The 21,950-nt window shown below is 36.3% G+C and overlaps 1 protein-coding gene across 1 annotated transcript in view; it reads left to right on the top strand.

Annotated features, from left to right (window-relative positions):
* Nucleotides 1–21,950, top strand: part of DNAH11 (dynein axonemal heavy chain 11) — a gene marked incomplete at both ends in the record, with an annotated part of 131,608 nt that overhangs the window by 11,002 nt on the left and 98,656 nt on the right. Inside the window, 2 exon segments of the mRNA XM_080364203.1 lie at nt 5,923–6,039; nt 21,112–21,180. Of these exon segments, the coding sequence (XP_080220329.1) occupies nt 5,923–6,039; nt 21,112–21,180 (186 nt within the window).

Genomic DNA, 21,950 nt, shown 5'->3' with positions numbered 1-21,950 from the left:
ACAAAGTGGAAAGTAATTTTATGACTCATATCATGACTGAATTTTTAAAAGTTACTTTAAAAAAAAATTTCTTCTTCATTCCATGTAGTCTAGGTTGTATCTTTCATCAGAAAAATCTTTTCAAAGGAGAAGCTGAAGAAGCATTGGAACATGTGAAAATAGCTAAAACTACCTTAGAAAGCTTTAAGAGTTCATTCTTTACTCACAGAAAGAGATTGCAGAGATATTTCACCTGTGGCAAGAAATTTAAACCATGGGATTCCAGATCTGAGATGTTGTTTTCCAGATGTGATGTGTCCCTGAACTGCTTACTGAAGATTGAGGTATTACCTATCATCTATGTTGCTAGATAAATATAATATCTGAGATACATGGGCTATTCTCAGTTATACAGACAGCAAGACTCAGGTTTCTAATACCTAGAGTGCAAAATTACAGTGTGTAGGAAAAATTAGGAGTGTTGACTAGGATGTTGTACAAGGAACGGACTGGTATCAACAGTAAGAAAAATGAAAAACATGTTTCTTAAATCCAGCCTTTCCCAGAATTTTGAAAGCTGCTTGAGAAAAGTGCTGCCCTTCACATGCAGCCCATGGCTGGGACTTCCTCCCTAGCACGGTGACTGCATCTGTTTATTTCTAAGAACGGAGAAGGAGTCACCTGTTTATAGCTAGAAAAAAATGTGGTGTTTTAGGCTAGTCCTTGGATGAGGGAGTACTCTTCAGCTCCCCTTTTAAATCTGTGTCAAGAAGCAGGGGAAGATGATAAATCTGAGGCTGGGAAAGGAGTGTAGAATATTTTTTCTAATATCGTGGCTAGGATAGTTGTATAAGGTGGGAACAGCTTATGGTTCCTGCTCCTGGGGCCTTTATTAATGCTTTCCTGAGCCTGGAAGCAGTTGCAGAAGGAGTTCAGACTGGCTGCTGATGAGGGTGCTCTTCTGGTTTGCTCCTGAAGAGAATAGGTGGTATGTGTTTCTAGACACACAAGGAAATAGTTATTTCCATCCCTTTGGGGCATAAAACAATTACTTCATTCAAGTGAAATCAGAGACCACAGAAATTAACTTGGCACATGTTGCAAAAGAGCATGAAGTGGGTTCAATTTTACTCCTCTGAGAAAGATTTATGTTTAATTTTCATAGCAACCTTTTGTGTTATGATAATAAATCATGTGTTTATACAGGAACGTATGTGTTTAGTAGTACTTCCCCTTTTTAATCTAGGCTTTTTTAATCTGATAAAATGAAAATGGAGTTAAATTTGTATGTTCTATGGGATGATTAGCTTCCACTTGTCTTTTAATCCTATAAGTGGCTCAACCAGGGTAAAGCCTTACTGGAATTACCTGTTGTTCCTCCACTACTGTTTTGTATTAATTATTTAAGATGGCACAGATTTTAACTTCTCACTCTGCCAAACTGGAAGAGAAAAGGTCAGATGAGGCAAAAAGCATCCAAACCATAAGGTTCGATACTGTTTTTTGTACAGGCATACCATTAATTAATTTTTATTAATTTAATATAGGAAACTTTAATTGACCTGTTGGAATTTCAAAAGTTGGAAAAGCTGGAGTTTGGTGGAACAGCAGGGAAAATTTTAAGTGGGCATGTCTGCAGAAAGAATGAAGAGTTTCTGGAAAGCTGTGAACTTTTCAGAAAGAGAACACACAATCATTCAGATTATAATAACATGGTAATATTGTACCCCACGCATGGGCATTTGTGCTGTTATTTTCATGTTTATTTTAAAATGTCTGTGAACTTGAAGGTTGTGAAACTGGGAATTATATAGTGCTGAACGGAACTAGACATGAGATGACTGCACAGCTGTGTTCAGTATCTCCCACTTCTAGTTAAATTAGAAATTCATTTTCTTAAGAAAAGAATTCTGGGTGCTTTCTCCTGATTAGATGACAGAATTATTTAGAAGTGCTACATGTGGAGAAGCATTCAAATGACTCTTACCAAAGAAGTCTAAGAGAATGAAATGAATTTGGAGAAACTGAAATGAAATCCCCCTCCTCCCAACACACACACATTGCCAAAATTAAAAACAAAAACAGAAACAAACAACAACAGCAAAGGGTTATTAATTACTTTTTGCTGACAGTCAGTTCTTTGAGCTATTTTTGTGAGTGTTAGGGTATAATTTATATACAGTTCTGGTGTAAATAAATCAGTTAATTCTACTTGAAAAATAGAGAAGTTCTTTAAAATGATTGGTATATAGTGAAGTCTTGCAATAGTAGTTAAAATTGTTCTTAACACAATGCTCACTAACAGCCACAGTACGCATATCTGATAAGACAGAAAGAATGTTTATCACTGTTCATAGAAGCCTTATTTGGTTGTTTTAAACATTTTTAGTGTTAATTCATAGCTAGAGCTATCTGTGAAGTTGGAAAATGGTGCTTTCTGAAGGATTTAATTCACTTTTAACACAAATTCAGATATAGAAGTATCCTATTGCATCATGTGGTCGGCCTTGGTGCCTGCTGGCTGGAACACTCGGCTGCCTTCAGAGCAGGCTCCGCTCCCAACGCAGAGGATGCTTTCAGCTTTACGCATGGGGAGAGGGACAGAGGTGCCCAGTGATTGCCCCTCTCACAGGTATGACTGGCAGAACAGCAGCCAAATTCATTCTCCCTTTTGGCCCCAGACCCACTGTCTTTGAGAATGGGGACGTGTTGATTAAATTTCTCTGGAAGTGAGTAGGCTGGTGAGCCCCCCCATCTGTCCCCTCACAGGTGTGTGTCCCAGCCAGGGCAGGTAAGGCAGAAGCTGGGGAGTAACAATGCCCCAGTGCCAGCTGCAGATTTAATGGGTGCCCCAGGATGACTCTCTTCTTTGCCATCCTAATCCAAAAGGTCACCATCATAAGCACGATTCAATCACCCCAAGTAACTGACATTAAAAACATACTTTTTTCTAATCTGATTGCTGAATGCACTTCATTTAAATGAAATTGTGTCTCTCTGTTGGATGACCCCCAAAATCCTCAGACCAGCTGACTTTCCTAGGTGTGTCCCTGCCATTTTGCTGTGCTCCTGACACCTGCTTAACCACAAGCCATACTGGATTTGCACAGCTGCAGACAATGAGGAGGTGGGTTCAGCCTCCCTGATGGGTGTCAGCTTTGCTGGCATTCAGCTCAGCCCTACTGCACAATGTTTTTGGCAGCACAGTGAGGAGAAAGGAACACATGCTTTGGATAAAGTGTTATTTTAACAAGCAAATTTTTCTGAAATCTTAAAGTTGCTATTAAAATAATAGATATTATTAATAGCGTAATTATTAGCAGAACAGAAAAATGTACTGTTCTGTTAGATGTGGTAGGAAATATATTCTGTGTGTATGCATGCTGATTTTTCTTGCAAATATGTGGCTTAATCCAGGTAATTAAAAACCCAGAGGAATAGTTATAAACCAGATTTGAAGTAAATGAATGGCACAGGTTTAATTCATGAAGAAGCCTTGCAAAGTTGTTAATATCTTTGGTACCACTTTAAAATCCACAGCAAAGCTTCCCATGTTTTCAGGTTAAGACTCACTATACTGTGCTTCTCAATTTCGTCACTCTTGATTAAAATCCCTTCCGATTCACACTAAAGTCCTGCTAATCACTGCACAAAGCTACAAAGCAGCCTCAGAAAGGATGAGTGGCAGCAGAGACCTACTGCTGGTTGTGTGTTTTGTTTTTTTATTTTTGCCTGCCTTCTGAGGCAGCAGAATGCTCGGAAGCATCCTTGTCTGTAGGAGACGTGGTTTCAAGACACCCCTTCTCACATCTGTATGTAGTTCGCCTGGTTTTGCATTTACTCCTATGAAGGTTTCCCTATATACTCAGTACATAAATGTAAATGGTGCTGAGACACTGGAATGATAGTTTTAAGATTCTAGTTAAAGTACAGCAATTATCATATTTGGCCAGATGTAGATTGTAAGGTGGTTTAAGTGGATCAATTTTTGAGGCAGTGAGTCCTTCCTTAGTGACCTAACTGTCTTAGGACAAAAGCAGCCTTTATAACATGTTTCTGGATGATCATTGTGGATTGTAAGCTTGTTGACTTTCCAGCTTATTGTGAAGTAAAGCACAGTCAATGAGTGTTAGTTTTCAAGTTTGAGCCATTCTTAGTCATGTATGGCAGGCTTAATGTTGACAGAAGTTCAAGTGGAATACCAAGCACCAATTACTGTGCTATTTTTACTGTCATCAGTAAAGCATTTGGTTTTTTTTTTTTTTTTCTCAATTTCTTCAGAAACTATTTGCCTTTGGGTTTGACAGTACTAATCAGGAGGTTTATCAAACAACAGCTGTCATCTTATAGCTAATTTTTTTGTCAGAAGCTTCAAGGTTCATGCTATTCAGTGTCTGATGTATGAATAGTGTCCGCATATTTCCAAAAACCAGTTTCACGTGCTTCTGAATAGGCAATGTGAGGTGTTTGGTTCATATGTGGATGCAAAGGCCCAAAATCCAGAACAGGGCAATGGTCTGGTTGGTGGCATGACAAGGGGAGTTTGAATCCAAAGAGGAGTAAAGGATGTTTAGCTTTCAGAGCACAAATGTGGACTACTCAGACTGATTGCCTTACAAGCATTCTTGATGAGTTAAATATATATATTTTTAAATATATATCACACCCAGTCACAGAACTAAATCTGAGTTTCTTTATTTGCTATGGAGAAGTGCATGTAGTTCATCCTATCATATGTTTTTGTTATATATGTGGGGGTTTGTGCAGTGTGTTTATAAAGAAACCCAAACAAACAAAACCCACATTAGTTGAGGGGGGAGTGGGTTAGAAAAGCAAATTGTTAAATAAACAAGTTAATTTGATATACCTTTCCAAAGATGCTGTATTTTATTTAAATGTCCATATTGAATACTGGTACTGCTTTTTACTTATTTTTCTAGTGGCTTGCAACAGAATGGAGATACAGCCAGGCTGTAAAGAAAAAAAAAAAAAAAAAGGAATATTTTCTCAAAGATGATCAGTGTTTAATATATTTTACAAAGGGACAAGTGTAGCTTTACATGTATGTGTTACTGTTTGTGTTACAGGACAAGGCAGAAGATGGTGGAGCTCTCCCTTTAGAGCCAGCATGAAGTTACATTAATATGGACCTATGTTTTCTGGTCTGGTATTATTTATCCAAAAGACCTCATTTGTGACCATGGTTAATCACCTTGAGTATTAAAAAAGTACAGCTGTGCTATAAAAAAAAAAAGGACTGTTGTTCTGCTGCCTAATACATGTGGTAGCTGTGGATTCTTAAGATAATCTAATTAAATGTAACAATGAGTCAGAGTCAAAAGATACTGTTTACTTAGTGAGTTGACCTCAAGTGTCTGAGTAGCTGAAGTCTGATGCTCATAATATCCTACTTAAGGATTATAAACAGAGATAATTTGGGCTTGTAAAAACTTGTTGGGAAGTTCTTTGTTTAATGGGAGGGTTAACAGGGCGAAATAGCATAAAAGTAAGGAGTGATATTACTTGACATAGGTGTCTGTCACTCTTATCAAGCTTCCTAAACAAAATATTTTAATAATTTGTTTTTCTTAAATGTCTATATCACTAGTACACACATGTATAGATCTTGCACTGCTACACACACATATGGATCTTACGCTGTTATTTAAAAATAATCTGTATTGCTAAGCCAGTGCTTCAGTTTCTAATTCAGTTTCTGTAAAAAAAAAAAAAAAGCATCACTGTTAGGTAGCACTGATCAGCTCATCAGTTAAAATAGTACTGAAAAACCTGAAATAAAATAATCTCAGAAGCTTGTTCAGTGACAGAGGCCAGCTGTGTGTTTAGTGTAACCATATGCTGCTCATTATATTTTCTCCCTATTTTCTTCCTGTTGAAAATAAATGCATTTTATATGTTTTTATTTTTACTTTAATATTACAGGAGTTTGAAGATGCTTCTACTGAATTTAAAGCCCAAATCCTGGATCCTGACAGATGTCCTGCCTCAGTTCTTTGTATAGGATTTCATGACTGTTCAGGGTTAGAATCCATGTTCAAGGTCAGTATCCATACACATGAATCTGTTCTTTATTATTAAAAAAATAGTTTGGTGCATTGTTTAAATTATACTTTGTATCTAGGTAAGCTACTTGTGAACGGAATGCCCAGAAATACTGACTAACATGTATTTCAGTTGCAGAATCAAACTGAGTTCTTTGATTCTACTATCATTTTAATGATGTTCTGAATACAGGTTCATTCCAGAGGTTAACTAATGGCTGAGGCCAGATTCATAATTCATAATTCAAAGAAACAGACAAATTCCCCACTCACTGACAATCAGTATTTGCACTTGACTGCACAAGGTGTGGAGAATCTCATGGATGGCAGATGCATCTGGACTTTCCATTCAGGGTATGGCATAGTTGGCCTGGGTAGTTGGAGTGTGTTTCTGCAGTAGTATGAGTTATTCTTAGGCAGGAATGGTTCAGATGTAAGAAAGGGAACAACTGATCAGCAACAGTTCTTCAAAATACAAGTTAGGAGTTGTCCTATGTAGAACCTGAGTAAGTGATATCATGTTATTAAGAAAGAAGTAAGTATGTAAGATTGTTAAGGGGAAATTTCACCTTTTAATGACCATTGATGAGGTCTCCAACAGAGTATTGTGTGCAAGTATAAGGATTACAATTCAGGAAAGATGATCTGTTGATGGTTTTTGAGGCTAAAGAAGAAAAGACAGAACAGACATAAATCTTCAAATGCATTAAAGACTTCTGCATACACAAAGGAAATAATCTGTTCTCTACACCCAGAACATAATAAACTTAATTTAAAGTACAGAAAGTTCAAGTCTGATGACTGGGAAGACCACTTTATGCCAAATGTAATGAATCACTAGAAGAGATTGCTAGGGGAAGTGACAAGCTCCTCATTATTCAAAAGTCTTTCAGGGAGGGCTAGAAAAGCATCTCTTGGAAATGGCAGAGGTACAGCACACCTCACCTTGGGGCAGGAATACAGTCTACTCACTCTTAAAGTCCCTTTTAGCCATACATGTCTGTGGCATTGTACGCATTGCACTCGAACTGTGTCAAATTATTGCAGATTAGTTGTGGTAAGTATAAGGCAGTAATGATTAACACAACTACAAATTCTGTGTAAATGAATTTCCTTTAGGTTGTGGCTTTTGGCATTGCTAGCACTTCAATGAGTATCTTGCATTTAATGCTGGCATTTACCCCATTTCTTTCTAAACTTATTTTCTTGCTGAATTCAGATAATACAGTATTAAATCTATTTTTTCAATAGGCAGATAACTTGTCTTTAATCATAGCAAGAAGAATGGAAGATGATTTATCCTCAGAGAAAGCACTTCTGCTTCCCTCTTGTTCGGTAATTTTTTTTACAGCAGTAGGGTTCCCACCCCCCAAAAAATGAACATATAATTAAGACTGTATTGGTGTGAGACACTGGAGGAAGACCCTACTGAATTATGAGAGAGACTATATCTGGAAAAAGGAGAGAAAACAGATAGGTTAGAAACATGCAGGGTAGGATTTAGAAAGAATCTTGAGTGTGGGGTAGATGCCTGGGTCTGGAAATCCTCATTCTGTACCTTCTAAGATCTAAGCTAACTTTTTGTTCTTTGGCATTCTAGAATTCATCTATTTAGCACAATTTAAGAGCTTATTTGGAAATATGTGGTCTGTTTATCAGCACATGGCACATAACCATAGTATAGCTTGGTACAGTTCCAATACTTATACTTCAGAAGAATTTTGGATGAGATATCAAATAGAGAGTAGAGTATTAAAGGAAGAGAACTGATGCTTAATTTGTTTTATTCTTTTTTGCTGTTTTTTTATTGTTTTGGTTTGTGTTTCTAATTTTTATTTTCAAGCTCTTAGCTATCTTTGGAAGCTTTCTACAAAAATCAGTCATGATGGAGATATTTAGCCCAAATTACAATATTTGATTGGAAACATATTATGAAGAACTGAGTAACTGCAGATGTATACATGATGAACACCTTAAAAAGGTATGCCGCAATGTGAAAATAAAACGTTATGTTCTTGTTGGGGCTTAATGGCTTCGTTTCTGTTCTAATAAGTAGGCAGAAAAAAGAATGGAATAATTAACAAAAATATACCAGTTACTTCAGTAAACCTTAAATGGTCTGAAGAACTGAAGGAACAAATAGAGACATTTTGATCCTACTCTGCCTCATCTGTAAGTGTTCATAGTCACTGATTTAGTGGAAAGTTAACAGCCCTTAAATGAGGCATCACTAATCACTAAACAAGTGTGATCTGCATAATATGGTCTCTTACTCTAGTAAATTAAACATCCGTGTTGTGCGTGTTCAAAATTTCTGGTATATTCTGAATACTTCCTGTTTCTGCATTGAAATGTACTCAGTAGTGCTCTCAGAACTTATTTTCAATAACTGTAAAAGATTTGCACAATGATTGTTTGGATCGGTCAACACTACAATCTAGATGATCTTTTGAGGTCCCTTTCAATCCCTAACATTCTGTGATTATGTGAATCACAGAATGTTAGGGATTGGAAGAAAGAAAAATATTATTGTTCTATGGTGGCAAGACATTCAAAGATACTTATGTGGGACTTAGACATCCAAGTTATGTTAAAATTGTGTCCCATCTCTTCCTTCTCTCCTGATCCTTAAGTAAACGTGCTTTTACATGGCAGCACAAGGAATGGAAAGCTCCTGTAGGAGTATTAGACAGACATGAATTAAATAACAGTTAATAACAATTCCAGCTGTTGACCACTGGCATTGCTAATACACAGAGGGTGTATCCTCCTTTTTGTCTAGAGAAGCATCTGCATATGAGAGACCTTTATGTGGTCTGTTCTGGTAGATGCACTACACTGTAAACAGTATTACATAAAACTGGGTAGAAGTTCAACTGATAGTTTTAATCAGATAATCTAATTAGTCAATCTGAAAACATCTTAGCAGTTTCAGTAAGTTTTCCAGTCCACAGTGGAATTTCTGTTTCTCTGTCAACGTGATCCAAGCCAGATAGAGGGAATGACTAGGAACATAAACGTCGGATTTTTGACATGTACCTTAAACTAGTGTTCTAGTTACTCTGAAGTGACTTGGATTCGGGCTTATTGTTCTACTTTCTTTTGACACAGGCAAAGAACCTGTCAGGTTTTTTTCCCATCCTGATGGAATGGTGTGGGGAGTTTGTTGGTTTGTTTGTTTTTCATTGTCTACTGTTTTTGTTTGGTTGGTTGGTTGGGTTTTTTGTTTGTTTGTTTGTTTGTTTTTTACTGGAGATCTTGGGGAGACTTGTAGAATGATAAAGCTATTTCCAGGTGAGTTTTCTATATTTTAAAATAAAGCAGCAGGAGTGGAGCTGTTTTACTGTGTGTAAGATCCCCAACATATTTCTGAATGAAGCTTTATGTGAATGTACATAAAATTACTGAGTTTATTAAGTAAATGATCCATAAAATTAATTATTTTAGAGTTGACAAAAATTTGAGTAAAAGCTATGACGTAAGAGTATAGCTTGTGGTTAAATAAATCCTCCACTGTTATTTCTTATTCATAGGCAGATGTTTGGGTATCCTCGCTGTCAATATACACATTTTACTGATACATTTCTGCCATGTGAAATACTGTGATATTTTTTCCTGCAAGATGATGTTACTCTATTAAATTGGAATTGCCTGAAAAAATGAATGCTGTTAAGAAGAGAGCTGTGTCAGTAAAGCACAAAGTAGCTCCTCTTTAGGCATCTGAGGTTGCAGTTATCAGAAGAAAATGCAGTTTAGTTGATGTATGTTGGTTTCTGTGGTCAGTCTTTTTTATCTCTGGGTTTTTTATGAGGACGTGATCAGTGACAGGTGTCATTAGCTGTGTTTCATCAGGGTAAGCAGATGGAATTTGTTTCTTTTTTTTTCAAGAAGCTGGTATAATTCTAGCAATACCCAATCTAGGTTTCTCTTGCTTCTCTTCTAGTGTTGCATATACTCACCAATAAAATAACAAAAACGAGAGTACTTGCTCATATTTTTTATTCATGTTCTTTTAAAAAGTCAGCATAATGTGCATAATGCAGTAATCTAAAGTGGATTATTTAGTAGATCTTTTAAAAAGATTGTGAAGAGAATTTGTTCATATTTGTGCAACTTTAAGAAGTGGTTTAGTAAGTTAAGAGATTTATTGTAAGAGTATAATTGTTTTCTGTACCACTTTTAATTTTATGGTTCAAATGTAGAGTTTTTCATATGCCTTCTGGGTGCTTTGAAAGACAATGCAAATGCAGCTTTTTAACCTCTTTACAATAATTGATCTCAGCTTTTCTTATATTGAATAATATATACGGGATCTGTAGATTTCACTGCCAGGTTTAGCTAAGCTCAATATACATTATAAGTGTGCTTTTTTTGAGTGCTCTCTTCCCATTCAAGGTTAATCAAGAGCTTGAAATGCTGGAAAATGAAATATTACCAACACAGAAACCCACAAAATTATTTGAAGTAGCTATTCCAGGCTACAAGCAAATGAAATAATGTCAAAAAGAAGTGCAGTTGCTCAAGAAATTTGTAATATTAGTGTTTATATTAATGTAAGATTTTTGAAAAAATATAAAGTTAGACTATATTCTCAATTTTATACTTTAATTTGATCCTATAAGTGTTTATAGTTTGGGATTTGTGCTGTGTGTAGGGTTTTTTGGGGTTGTTTTTTTTTTTTTTTAGAAGTTTAAAATACTGAATATTTTCATGTTGCTTTTGTTTTTGAAATTATAGTTGCTGTGTTTTAGGATACTCAGAGCGAAAATATCTCTGTTCTCAAGTTAACCAATTTCAAGATAAGCCCAAAGCAAAACAACCTTCGTAGTTTCATTTTTGGCCATTTAAATGCAAATAACTTGCATGACTAATTAAAATCAATGAGTAAAAATTCAAAAAGCCAGAAAATTCAACTTCAGAACTGAGAATTGTACATTAGAAGACTGTAGAAGACAAGAAGTAAGAGTCCAGAAAAGTCAGTGTACAGACCTGTATGGACAATCAACCTTGTAAAGTTCTCTTTGCCTCTAGAAGTTTTTTCCATAGGTAAGGTTAAAAATACATGCACTAGATTTTCTTTCCATAGTTGTTTGCTTAGCATTTGTGTTACCAAGAGGGGGTGCAGGGCAGTTTCTGCCACATCTCTCAGGTGTATCTATATTATTAGTAGATACAGGTGTGTGTTTAATAGCACAAGAAGGGTATGTATGTATACCTGTCAGATTCTGAAATATTGCAACTGCTTAAATGCTTGGGTTTTGGGTTAAATTTTGAGGAGATGGATTACTTTGTGTACTTTTAGGTAGTAGGGGTGTAGGGTTGAAAAAAATAAGGTTCAGGAGCTGTTGCTGTGTGACTGGCTTTACCCTGCATCCATTTATCTGTTATGTAGCAGAAGCCTGTCTTTACCAAATGTTGTTGACACTTATCTGTGCTTTCTGCTTCAGGACAGCATTGATGATTGGACTAAAACCCAGTGGAGACAGATTAATGTGGAACAGATGGACATGGAGCTCAGAAGCTTTGCCAAGGCAGGTTCCATAGCTGTCTCCTTCTGCAATTTATCTGTCTTGGTGCCACCCCTTTCTCACTCTTCCCTCTCACTTTGATATTTCAGTGGATTTATTGCTTGTATCCAGACTGAATGTTTTGGACATGTTTTGGTTTGGGAGCTTTCCTTCAAAACTTTATTCTTCTGGATCAGTTTGCAGTCCCTGTGGAGGTATTATACATGGTCAAACCATGCTGTCGTGTCTCTGAATTGAGGCAGTACGTGAAAGAATAAAGAAGGTGGGGTTTATGAGAGACCCCACTAGAAGGAAGGCATTATTTTGAGAGACAGATGAAATTTGCAGAAGTTTATCTGCTCTGATCTAAGACATAGCTCCAGAGTGTTGGAAGTTGCAGCAAAGATGCTGCTTTCTAAAGGGAGTACTCTTTCTCTGTTTTAAGTATTTCAATGTTTTGTTGATATTAACCCTGCAGAAGACAGTTCCCATGAGACAGGGGAAGTATGAAGCAAAAATAACAACAGAGGCCCCCAGGCTATTTGTAAGACACCTACGGAACAATAATAATTGAGTATGGAAGAAAGTCCTTAACCTAATGGGTATAAAGTTTCTTTTTCTTTACACATTGATTTAATTCAGGAATAAATAGCTTTCATCACATACCCAATCAGTAATGCTTTAAGAGAAGAATCAGAGGTACAGCAGATGTCTTAGCTTAAACTGCTTCAAAATTACAGCACTCTACTTAGCTTGTTACAATACCAGGGGTCATATGCTGTGATAGGGGTGGTAAAAATGAGTGCTGAGATAAGTGTGTTCTTGTTCTGCTTTTGCATCAGTCGCTGGGCACATATGACAGGTTGTGGAATAGACAAGGTGCTGATCAGCCCATGAGCTGATCGCTTGTGTCATGTTCATCATGCTTCGGTGTGCATGAGGTCTCCCTTATACTTTTGAATGGAGGCTTTGAATATATTAAATTTATTGATACTTTTATCTCCAATAAGAAAATTGGACTTAATTTGTTGGGCTGTGGTAAAGTAAGTGGCTCTGATCCAACTGTAATAATAAAATCACAGTGCAAATGCAGTGTTAACACAGTTCCATTCCTTCAAGTGCCATACTGGAAAGTACATTTCCAGAGCCTTTGTTTTATCTACCACATAAACTAATGACTCCAATAAAATCTTCCCTAGAATTGTATTATCTACAGCTGTGCCACACATCTGCACATACAACAGGAAAGCAGAGTTTTCTGACAAAACCCTTAAATTTTTCTTAAAGTTATAAACAAGGTGGCTGTCAATGGGAAGTAATTATTGCAACTATTTTCATCTTGTTTATTAGAAAATGCTGTCTTTGGATAGAAAAGTTCATTCCTGGGATGTGTATAGGGCCTTGGACTAAAAGGCAAAGAATCTGATGTCATCATGGAGAGCAACACTGGAGTTGCAAAATGCTGCAATCAGAGACAGACACCAGTACTGGGTCACAAATGTGACAAGTAAAAGTATTCAGCCAGAGAGACCCTTGAGATGATCTTTCATTCTCTACCCATAGATGCAGCAGGACTGTCAGCTATGTGGTAAGACACTGATGCCAACTATTCAATGTGTAAGTGGAGCAGAGATTGAGGTTTCAGACAGAGGCATCTTGTGGTCTGAGAAGTGAATCTGTGGTCCTTGCTCAGGAAAAAAAAAAAGGACCAAATTATCTCAAGAGAACTATGGTTGAAATTGATGATCTTAAGGATCTCTTCCAATCAAAATGATTCCATGATTCTAAGGCAGACCTGGCTTGTTAAATTAGAAGGTTCTTCCACACCTGACTCTTTCCCTGCTGAGCCTGAAAATAGCAGTAAGCTTGAAAGGTCCTCTGTCTTGTCTGGGACAGGGGAATACTTCCCAGTAATAATTAATGTTAAATATTTATAAGAAAACCAAGCGATGTGGCTAGAAACTTTTCTGGATAGCAAAAGAGAACATCTCTTAATAGTGATCAGAGGAAATGATGGGCAAAAGGAAATGGAAGGTAAGGAAAGAAAGGCCACCTGAAGTATCAGCTTACTAATATGTTTTGCAGAATTTGTGTGTAGAGAGACTACTGACCTGACAGCAGGTAAGAGAAAGAGAAAAAAAAAAAAGAGAGGGGTGCCAGAACAAGGAGAGATGTATACATTTTACCCGACTGTTGATATAGCTGGAAAAGTACAGAAGCTTGTATGAACAAATCACCACCACCACCAAAAGTTATTTTAATTTCTCAAAAAGACTCCCTGAGATTTTCTTCCTAGTGTATAACATGGGCAGGTTGTTGGTTTCCAAATTTTGAATAAAAAGTGTTTTAAACGTTTTGGAAAAAAAAAAAAAAATAAATTGAAGCTCAGCTTTCATTCATTCTAAAATGAAATAATCTGGAAAGCTGAAAGAAAATCACAGAAGAGTGTGAGTATAACAGAATATTTCTACTCCAATATACCAAATATTTTTCACATACAGTTTTAAAAAAACCCATTTATAATTCTTTTTAATGCCAAAAGCTCCTAAACAGGCCTAGCACAAGATTTTTGTTCGTATTAAATATTTTTGCCTATGTTAAATATTTTCAAAGCCTTGATTAAAATTATAAAGCTTTTTTTTTTTTTTTTTTAATTGATGTAATACAAACCAGTAACAAAATATGGGAAACACCCCCTGCCCTCTCCCTGCCAAAGAAGGCTGGTGCGCAAATACTGTGCCTGTAGCTTACATCAGCTTCAATGGTGGCCATGACAATAAACTTGCCTTTTATTGTTACGATATACAATATGTCACAGTACGAAACTGTTTCAAAATGAAAAAAATACGGCAACAACACGATGAAACATTTCAGCTAGACTGATTAAGTTCATGTGTTTGGTACAGTTCTGAAAGCATGTCCAGTATTTAGAGTGCATATAACTTTTTTCATTGTTTTTTACTTGGATTCTGTTTGAATACTGTTATATGCTTATATCTGACTTTTCTTATTTGATCACTTATTTTGTGCTCTGCTGTCTCTTTGTTTTATAGGTCAGGCTTTTAGTAGTAGAAGACGTTACCTTGACATACCTTCTGGGACTCCAGCTTCATAAAGTATTATAGAGGATGAAGTCCAAAGTATAGTTGACGATGCTGTGAAAGAATTGGGTATTGGAAAGGTGAGAAGTGCCTATATTTTCCTCCTGCTTTTGCAGAATAGTATGTAACAAACTATTTATTTGATTAAGGTTTTTGTTTTAAGAAATTAATAATAGAAGTGAATATTTTCATGTTACCTAGGGAGCAAAATTCACAGCCTAGTGAAACTAACTTCCTGTCTGTGGTCTAGTTTACCATTACTGTGAATTAAATATAATTTGAAGTTCTCAACTCATAATATGCAATATGATATGTATAGACAGATGTTATTACTACTTTTCTTGTCCCAAGGTTTTGGGAGAAATTAGACAAGAATGTACTGCCATGGAATTTTCTTATGAAGAGCATCACAGGAATGGAGCTCCTTTATTAAAGACAGATGAACAGCTGCTTGACACTTTAGACCACAATCAAGTAAGGATTTAATTAATAGGAAAAACATTAGTATATCAATGTTATTTACTCCCTTGATACACTTGCTTAGTTAAAACTTTTTTCCTGAGTCTTTATTGCAGAGAGTAATGTCTTATCCAGATGTTAGTACTGGGAAATTATATGTATGCTATGTAACTATATTTACTAAAAAAAAAACAAAAAAAACCACCTGTTTCCTTGTAGGAGTTAACAAAATTACAGCTTTCTAAGGTTATATTTTCTTACATTTAAAATCAGATCATTGAACACTGTAAATGGACAACATTTTATTAAAAGATATCTGTTACAATATGCAATAATGAGTCAAAGGAGTATTAGTTAAACTCTTATTAGCTCTAGTTCCTCTGTTTGATAAATTATTTTGATTAGTGCAATTTTTCACTGTTTTTGGTTTTTCTAAGTTCAGCTGCAAATGATTCTGAAAAGTAAATATGTGGTATGTTTCACTGAACAAGTGAAAGGTTGGCAAAATAAATTAAACATGGCACTTTCTGTCATTTCCATTTGGATGGAACTTCAACGCACATGGTCTCATCTAGAAAGTATTTTCACTGTCTCTGGAGATATCAAAAGCCACTTGCCTGAACATGCAAACAGCTTTGATGAAATCAACGGAGGCTTCGTAGTACAGATAATGTTTTGTGTTTACTTATATCTTACATTTGAACTATTTACAGTGGGTTATTAAATAGATTTTTTAATAATAATAACATATTGATAGTTTAGTTTGAGTATTGATTTGATAGGTGCGTATGTAACATACTGAATTAACATTATTACGAGAGTCTCTGGCTTACCTGAGAGAATATCAGGAGTGAAATTTGCATTCTTTATTATTAAAATAAAAGTAATTATTTACCTTGTTTTTCTGTTGCATGGACTGGCACCATGTAAGGTTCACCACCTTATCTCATCCTTATGGGAGTATTCATTGTTACTATTTTAAATCAAAAAATGGATTGTATTGTATTGTTCTCTTTTACTCTTTGGTCTGAATTCTTCCTTAACTAGGAGGGAATTCTTAGCTTTAGCATGATTAAAGGCAGGTAATGTTAAGATCTCTGTACTCTTTTCAGGCTTTCTCTTTGTGAAAAAGCTCTGGCTGAATAGAAAGTAAGTACATATCTTTTCCTTGCCTCTATTTTGCTTCTTCACCAGACCTGCTAGACATCATTTCAAAGGAACACAGCTGAAACATGTGAACCTCTTTGCACGCTATTGTACTTCATTTTGTCTACAGAAAGGCAAGCTTTCCAGCTAGCCATGCAAGGCGATAGTATCATAGAGCAACACTTTTGCTTCCGAGTGTTAATTTACTTTACAAATAGGAACACTTTGTATACAGAAGGTAGTGAACGTTTTCCCCCTAGCTAGGACAAGTACATGGTGTTCAGAAAGGGGAGATGAAACCATTGTGCTGAGGAAAAATGTTACAAATCCTGTGCTGGCTCATGCTGGAAATCTAGATATGTGCAATTTGCATTTATTTGGATGTTTGAGTTGTAGGTTTGTGGGAATTAGGAATAGAAAAGGTCAATGAAATTAGGAAATCTATTCTGCTTCTGGTACTGATTGATCAAATTTCAAGCATGCTATGTGGAGTGATGATAAGTAAGACTGAATGATTTATGGTCTCTGTCAGGCTGTTTCTGACTGATCTTCTGACCACTGTACAAGGAATGGTTTTGGGTTTTGTAGCTCTACTTCTGTTCTCCTCCCTTGAACAGTAATCTGCTAGGTCTTCTGACACCTTGAGACCAATTTGTATAAAAGCGAAGGCACTTTGATGTATTTCACAAGCTCTATACTATGTTATCTATGTGCCAGATGATACTCCTGGCCACAGTGACTATCCAGCTGTGGCCATTAATTTGTTGAGTGCCAGAGTTATTCATGTGTCTGAGGCAAAGCCTTTATAGATGCCATGTGACATCTAACAGAAGAACTGATATTCTCCAAGAGGATGAAGGGCTTGTGAGGCTTAAATGGTTGGATGGTAAACATTTTCAAACATGATGACAGAGTCTTGTTAGCTTCTTTACATAACAAAATCTCAGTGGCTTGTTTCATCCACTCACTGCTATGTGCCACATATAAAAAGAGCAACCCAACGTATCTTCTGTTCTAGTTTTTAGGCACAGAGCACGTTGGTGTGTAGACAGTAATCTTCAGCCTCCATGGTCTTTGGAGAGGTGTGTAGTTATACAAAGCATTTAGGTCTGAATTGACAATTTGTGAAATATTCACTAGCCATAAGTAATAACAATTTTAAGACTTCTCAGTTTTATACTGAGCTATCTTTGTCCTTCAGATTCCCCTTATGACTGACAATAATGTGATTAACCCCAGCTTTTCCTATAAAAACCTCCTGTGTAGTGATCACGCAACAGTCAGATAACATCACCATGTCAGTTTGTGCCATCAGGGAAATCAGAAGCACTCTTATTATTTGTTCAACTGGCATCCAGTTATGGAAAATACTATTTTTATTATTTTTTTAATTGTCTTTAAAATTTCAGAATGAAATGTTGATTAATCACCTGGACATTCAGTGCATATTACTTGCTAAGATCAATTGAAGCACTATGAGCTGAAATTATTAGAATAAGAAATACAATTGTAAGATTCATGCAAGAAGTGTAGAGATTTAAGTGTTAAAAAGCAACGAAAAGAAAAAAAATTTACTAAAAGCCACAGAATTGATGAAGCCTACGTTTGGGTGTTGAATTTCTCATACTTCCTCTCTTCCTTTGTCCTTTTATCTCGTCTTCCATTATACTTTCAGGTTCCCTCCCCTCTTATCCTTTAGCACACGCCTCTCCAGACCTGCAGCTCTCTCCCATGTCCCCTGTCAGCTGAACTGGGTTTTTAGCTGTTTTTGAGCCTTGTGTTTGCTAATTGGCCAGCCAGTATGTGTGCTAACTGGGTAGTGGTAGGTCAGAAAGAACAGTTCAGCAGCTTCTGAGACAATAACTTATTGTTCTCAGAACAGTGCTGAATGGATAAGCATTCACATTGCATAAAATCAATGTTGCATGTGGTTCTAATGATTGATTGTCTCAGCAGGGAGGCCCCAGACTCAATGAGTAAATGTATGCAGCTTGCCTCTTAGAGTTAGTTTCTTCAAGACACAGCTACATTTGAGTGCACAGAGACATAGGAAAGATTGTATTGTCTGTGTTTTCCATTTTGCAGTCATGGAGCAAAACTTCATGCTTTCATATTCGGAGCTCTAAGGCAGTATGTCTGTGTGTTTAAACCAAATGGATGTGTAAAACAAAATGTCTGGTATCTTGGTAACTGGGAGGGGTTCCTCTGAATGAAATCCTACTGAAGAGGCAGTAGGAGAGAGAAAGCAGAAGAAATAAACAAACAAAAAAACCCACTCTCAGTTCAAGTTTATAAAGCATGTTGATGTAAAGAAAATCCTTTGTAAAGATTAATGAGATGAACTTCCTATATTGTTAGTATAAAATATACCATTTATGTTACATGCATAAATTTATGCATGTTTTGTTTTTTTCTTTCAAAAAGTAGTCTCTTGGTTGCAACACCTTGAGGAAACTGTACACAAAATGGTGTGTCTCTGTTTCATGGAAGTGATACTGGCCTATGAAGAGAAGCACAGAGAACAGTGGGGTTTTGACTCCCCTGCCCAGGTTGCACTTACTGGTTCATAAATCTGATGGGTTTTGGACGTAGAAGTGGTGGGTTTCAGATGTGGAAATGACATTTGGTAAGCTGGAAGAGGGCTTGGCATCAGCCCTGAGGGATTGCCACAAGAAGCAGATATGAATATTTTCTTTGTTTATTTCAGTGAAAATAAGTTCAGTGTGAAAATGGTTTCATAAAAAGAGATGAGTGGCATATTTAATAATTTTAATCCTGTAGTAAATAAACTGCTGTTAGCATCAACTGGAAAAAAAGAAATATGCTTTTTTCTTCCATTACTGTTATATCATGGACATTTTTATCACATCTTAATTACTGTGTGGGTTTTTTTTTTTTTTGCCTGTATGATTATTCTGAACTGAGATGAAAGATAAAAGCAAAGACACTGCCAAACATCAACCACAACAGTATGGCAAGAACAGAGTACTCAACTAGTACACACACATACAAATATTAAACCGATATATTTGTGTAAGGAAGCCAAAACTGTTGGTTTTGTTGGTGTCAAACCAAACAGTTTATTTCTAATTAGTTTTGATCACATTTCAGACGGGTTCCTTCTACTGTTTGAATTTTGCTTTGCCCTTATTTACCTCTAGCCTCTCTTGAATGTCTCTGTCCTGGTGTGAGTATTCTTTCTATTTGTGAAAACCTAGAAAATCTGCCAAAGGAAAATATTACATATGAAAGAGACTTTAAAGGGGGAGTGTAAATCTGATAGAGGTGTCTAAAATTACCCCTGAAATAGAGAAGCTGGATAAAGATTAGTCTTTGTTTGCTGTTTTGCATAGTACAAGAACTAATAGGCACTGCCTGAAGCTATTAGGTAGCAAGCTTTAAACAAAAGAAATACCTTCACACAGTGTATCATTTAAAATACAGAACTTTTGGCCACTGAGAAACAGATGTATAAAAAAGGTCCGATAAAAGTGTTAGCCAAATTTTCAGTTCATGACTATTAAATAGAAAGCTGAAATAAATAGCATGGTTTGGTTTTGTTGGATTGGATTGGGTTTTTTTTGAGGTGTGTGTGGCTTTTTAATTTTGTTTGTTTGTTTAGTAAATTCTTGCTAATGTGTCTGCTGCCAGTTGTGACATATGTCCCAAACATATCCATCTCCTGGAGTTGTTTTTTATGTTCCTTTTTTTTTAACTGCCCTGCCTCCCTCCCCCCCATCTCTGCTTCCCTCTCTGTGATCTGGTCAGGTTATATTTCTGTGATCACTTTGCAAGTAGAGCAGAATGATGCCTCGTGCTGTTGCTGCTTCCTGACTGACCATAACACGTGGTGAGGACTTTCGAGTGGTTCTGCTGTAAAACGAATGGACTAGGAAAGATCATCTGGACATCTCTGCAGGTGGCAGCGCACTGCCAGTGAAATTACCTTCTGGCTTTATTTTTGTAAGCATTTTCAAACTCTGTTAGGGCTTAGATGGTGATTCTCAAAACTTTTTTGCGTGGACTATTACCTTCTGTTTGTATATTATATAAAAATATTACTTTCTTCTTCTATATTATATAAAAATAATACAGAAAACATAGTGGTTTAGGCCTCAATATTTCACCGCCCATTTTTAAGCCAGAGTTTTGAAACATGTACAAGCATATTTCTGTCTCACACTAACTACCCCATAAATTATATTGTTCTATTAAAGTTAGTTATATTTGTCTCCTTAGAATTACATGAGGTTACCTGTTTATATTTTTCTTTCCTATTAATATGAAACCTGAAAAATTCCGTATGGTCTTTCTACTCTGTATAATAAATTAATATAATATTTTATGGTCTTCATTTCTTTGCCTGCTTTTAAAATGTGACTCACTGATCTTACCTCAGGTCTACTTTCAAACAGTTTGCAAATAAATGTTCTCATGCAAATAGCACAATTTTTGCAGAGTCTTGTGCATATCTCTACAGAGACTGTAACCACAAAATTGACAACTCGGCTTCCTGCACATTTTCTTATCCATCCATTCCTCTTATCCTGCCTAGCTAACCATCTTAAATATTTGTGCTAATGTGGGTTGTCATTGTGTTGGAGGTGGTTCAAATGTCTGTTTAAACCAGGATTTCTTCTGGCATATCACGTTTAATATGAGTAAATTTGTACATACAAGCCAGTTTTTGTGGTGATTTAATTAATGATGTAGGGAGAACTAATGTCTAGTAGCAATAATAGTAGATGGTACTGGGACCCATCTGGTCTTAGAGGGTTACCTAAATCTTTTCAGGTCACTCAGCTAAATGCTCTTATTACTGTGTTCCTTGGAGAATTTTCTGTGTGTTATTGACAGAAAATCATGACCATTTGCACCATAGATGTTCATGCCAGAGATGGAATAGCAAGCCTTGTAGCTCAGAAGGTGTGTGTTTAAGTTGCCTATATTTTACATGCACAATTCTAGTGGTTTTGATAGGCATTAATAGTGCTTAAGCCAAGTCTGGATCTGCATGTGGGCACCAAGACAGTAGAGGTGTAATAGGTATAATAATGAAGACCCCCTGCTTCAGAGCTGTGTGCCATGTCCACATTCTCACAGGTTACTACCTTCTGGATTTAAAAGTTACCTGAAAAAGCGTCAGGTGTCAATTTTTAGCTTACTGTTAACCCTTCTAATTTTTAGCAGATTTTCTGTAAGCAGCAAGATATTTCCTTTAAATGTCAGATCACAAACCTGTGTGCAGATGATCCTTGGGCATTCTGAGGATTTTTCTCAAATGTTGCTACTTATTTGGCCTTTACTTGTTCACAGTGTGTTTTGCTCTCCTTTTAGAGGCATACATGTGCATGTGCAAGGCACTCCTGTACTGTGGTGACTCTTTATAAGTGCAAACAATTACAATTTGGAGTGTTTATTTAAACCAAAATGGTTGCTTTATGTGTAACTATTCAAGTAAAACTAAGGTGGCTGGCACATGTTGCTGGTTTGAATGCACAGAAAGTTTCATTGGATGTGGATTTAAATGGGAAAGAATTCTCATTTTCCTTCTGACCTCCTGAGCCATAGGAATAAAATGAGTTTCTAGAATAGCATTAAGACAAGAAGAAACAAGGCTCAAGGAGTAAAATGAAAGTCATTCTCGTCAAAGTAATATCTGCTCCCGGGCAAAGACTGCGTTGTTTGTAAGGAGA

The sequence above is a fragment of the Nesoenas mayeri genome, assembly GCF_963082525.1.
Source record: "Nesoenas mayeri genome assembly, chromosome: 2".
Classification (NCBI taxonomy): domain Eukaryota; kingdom Metazoa; phylum Chordata; class Aves; order Columbiformes; family Columbidae; genus Nesoenas; species Nesoenas mayeri.
This window is presented reverse-complemented; position numbering and strand designations above follow the sequence as displayed.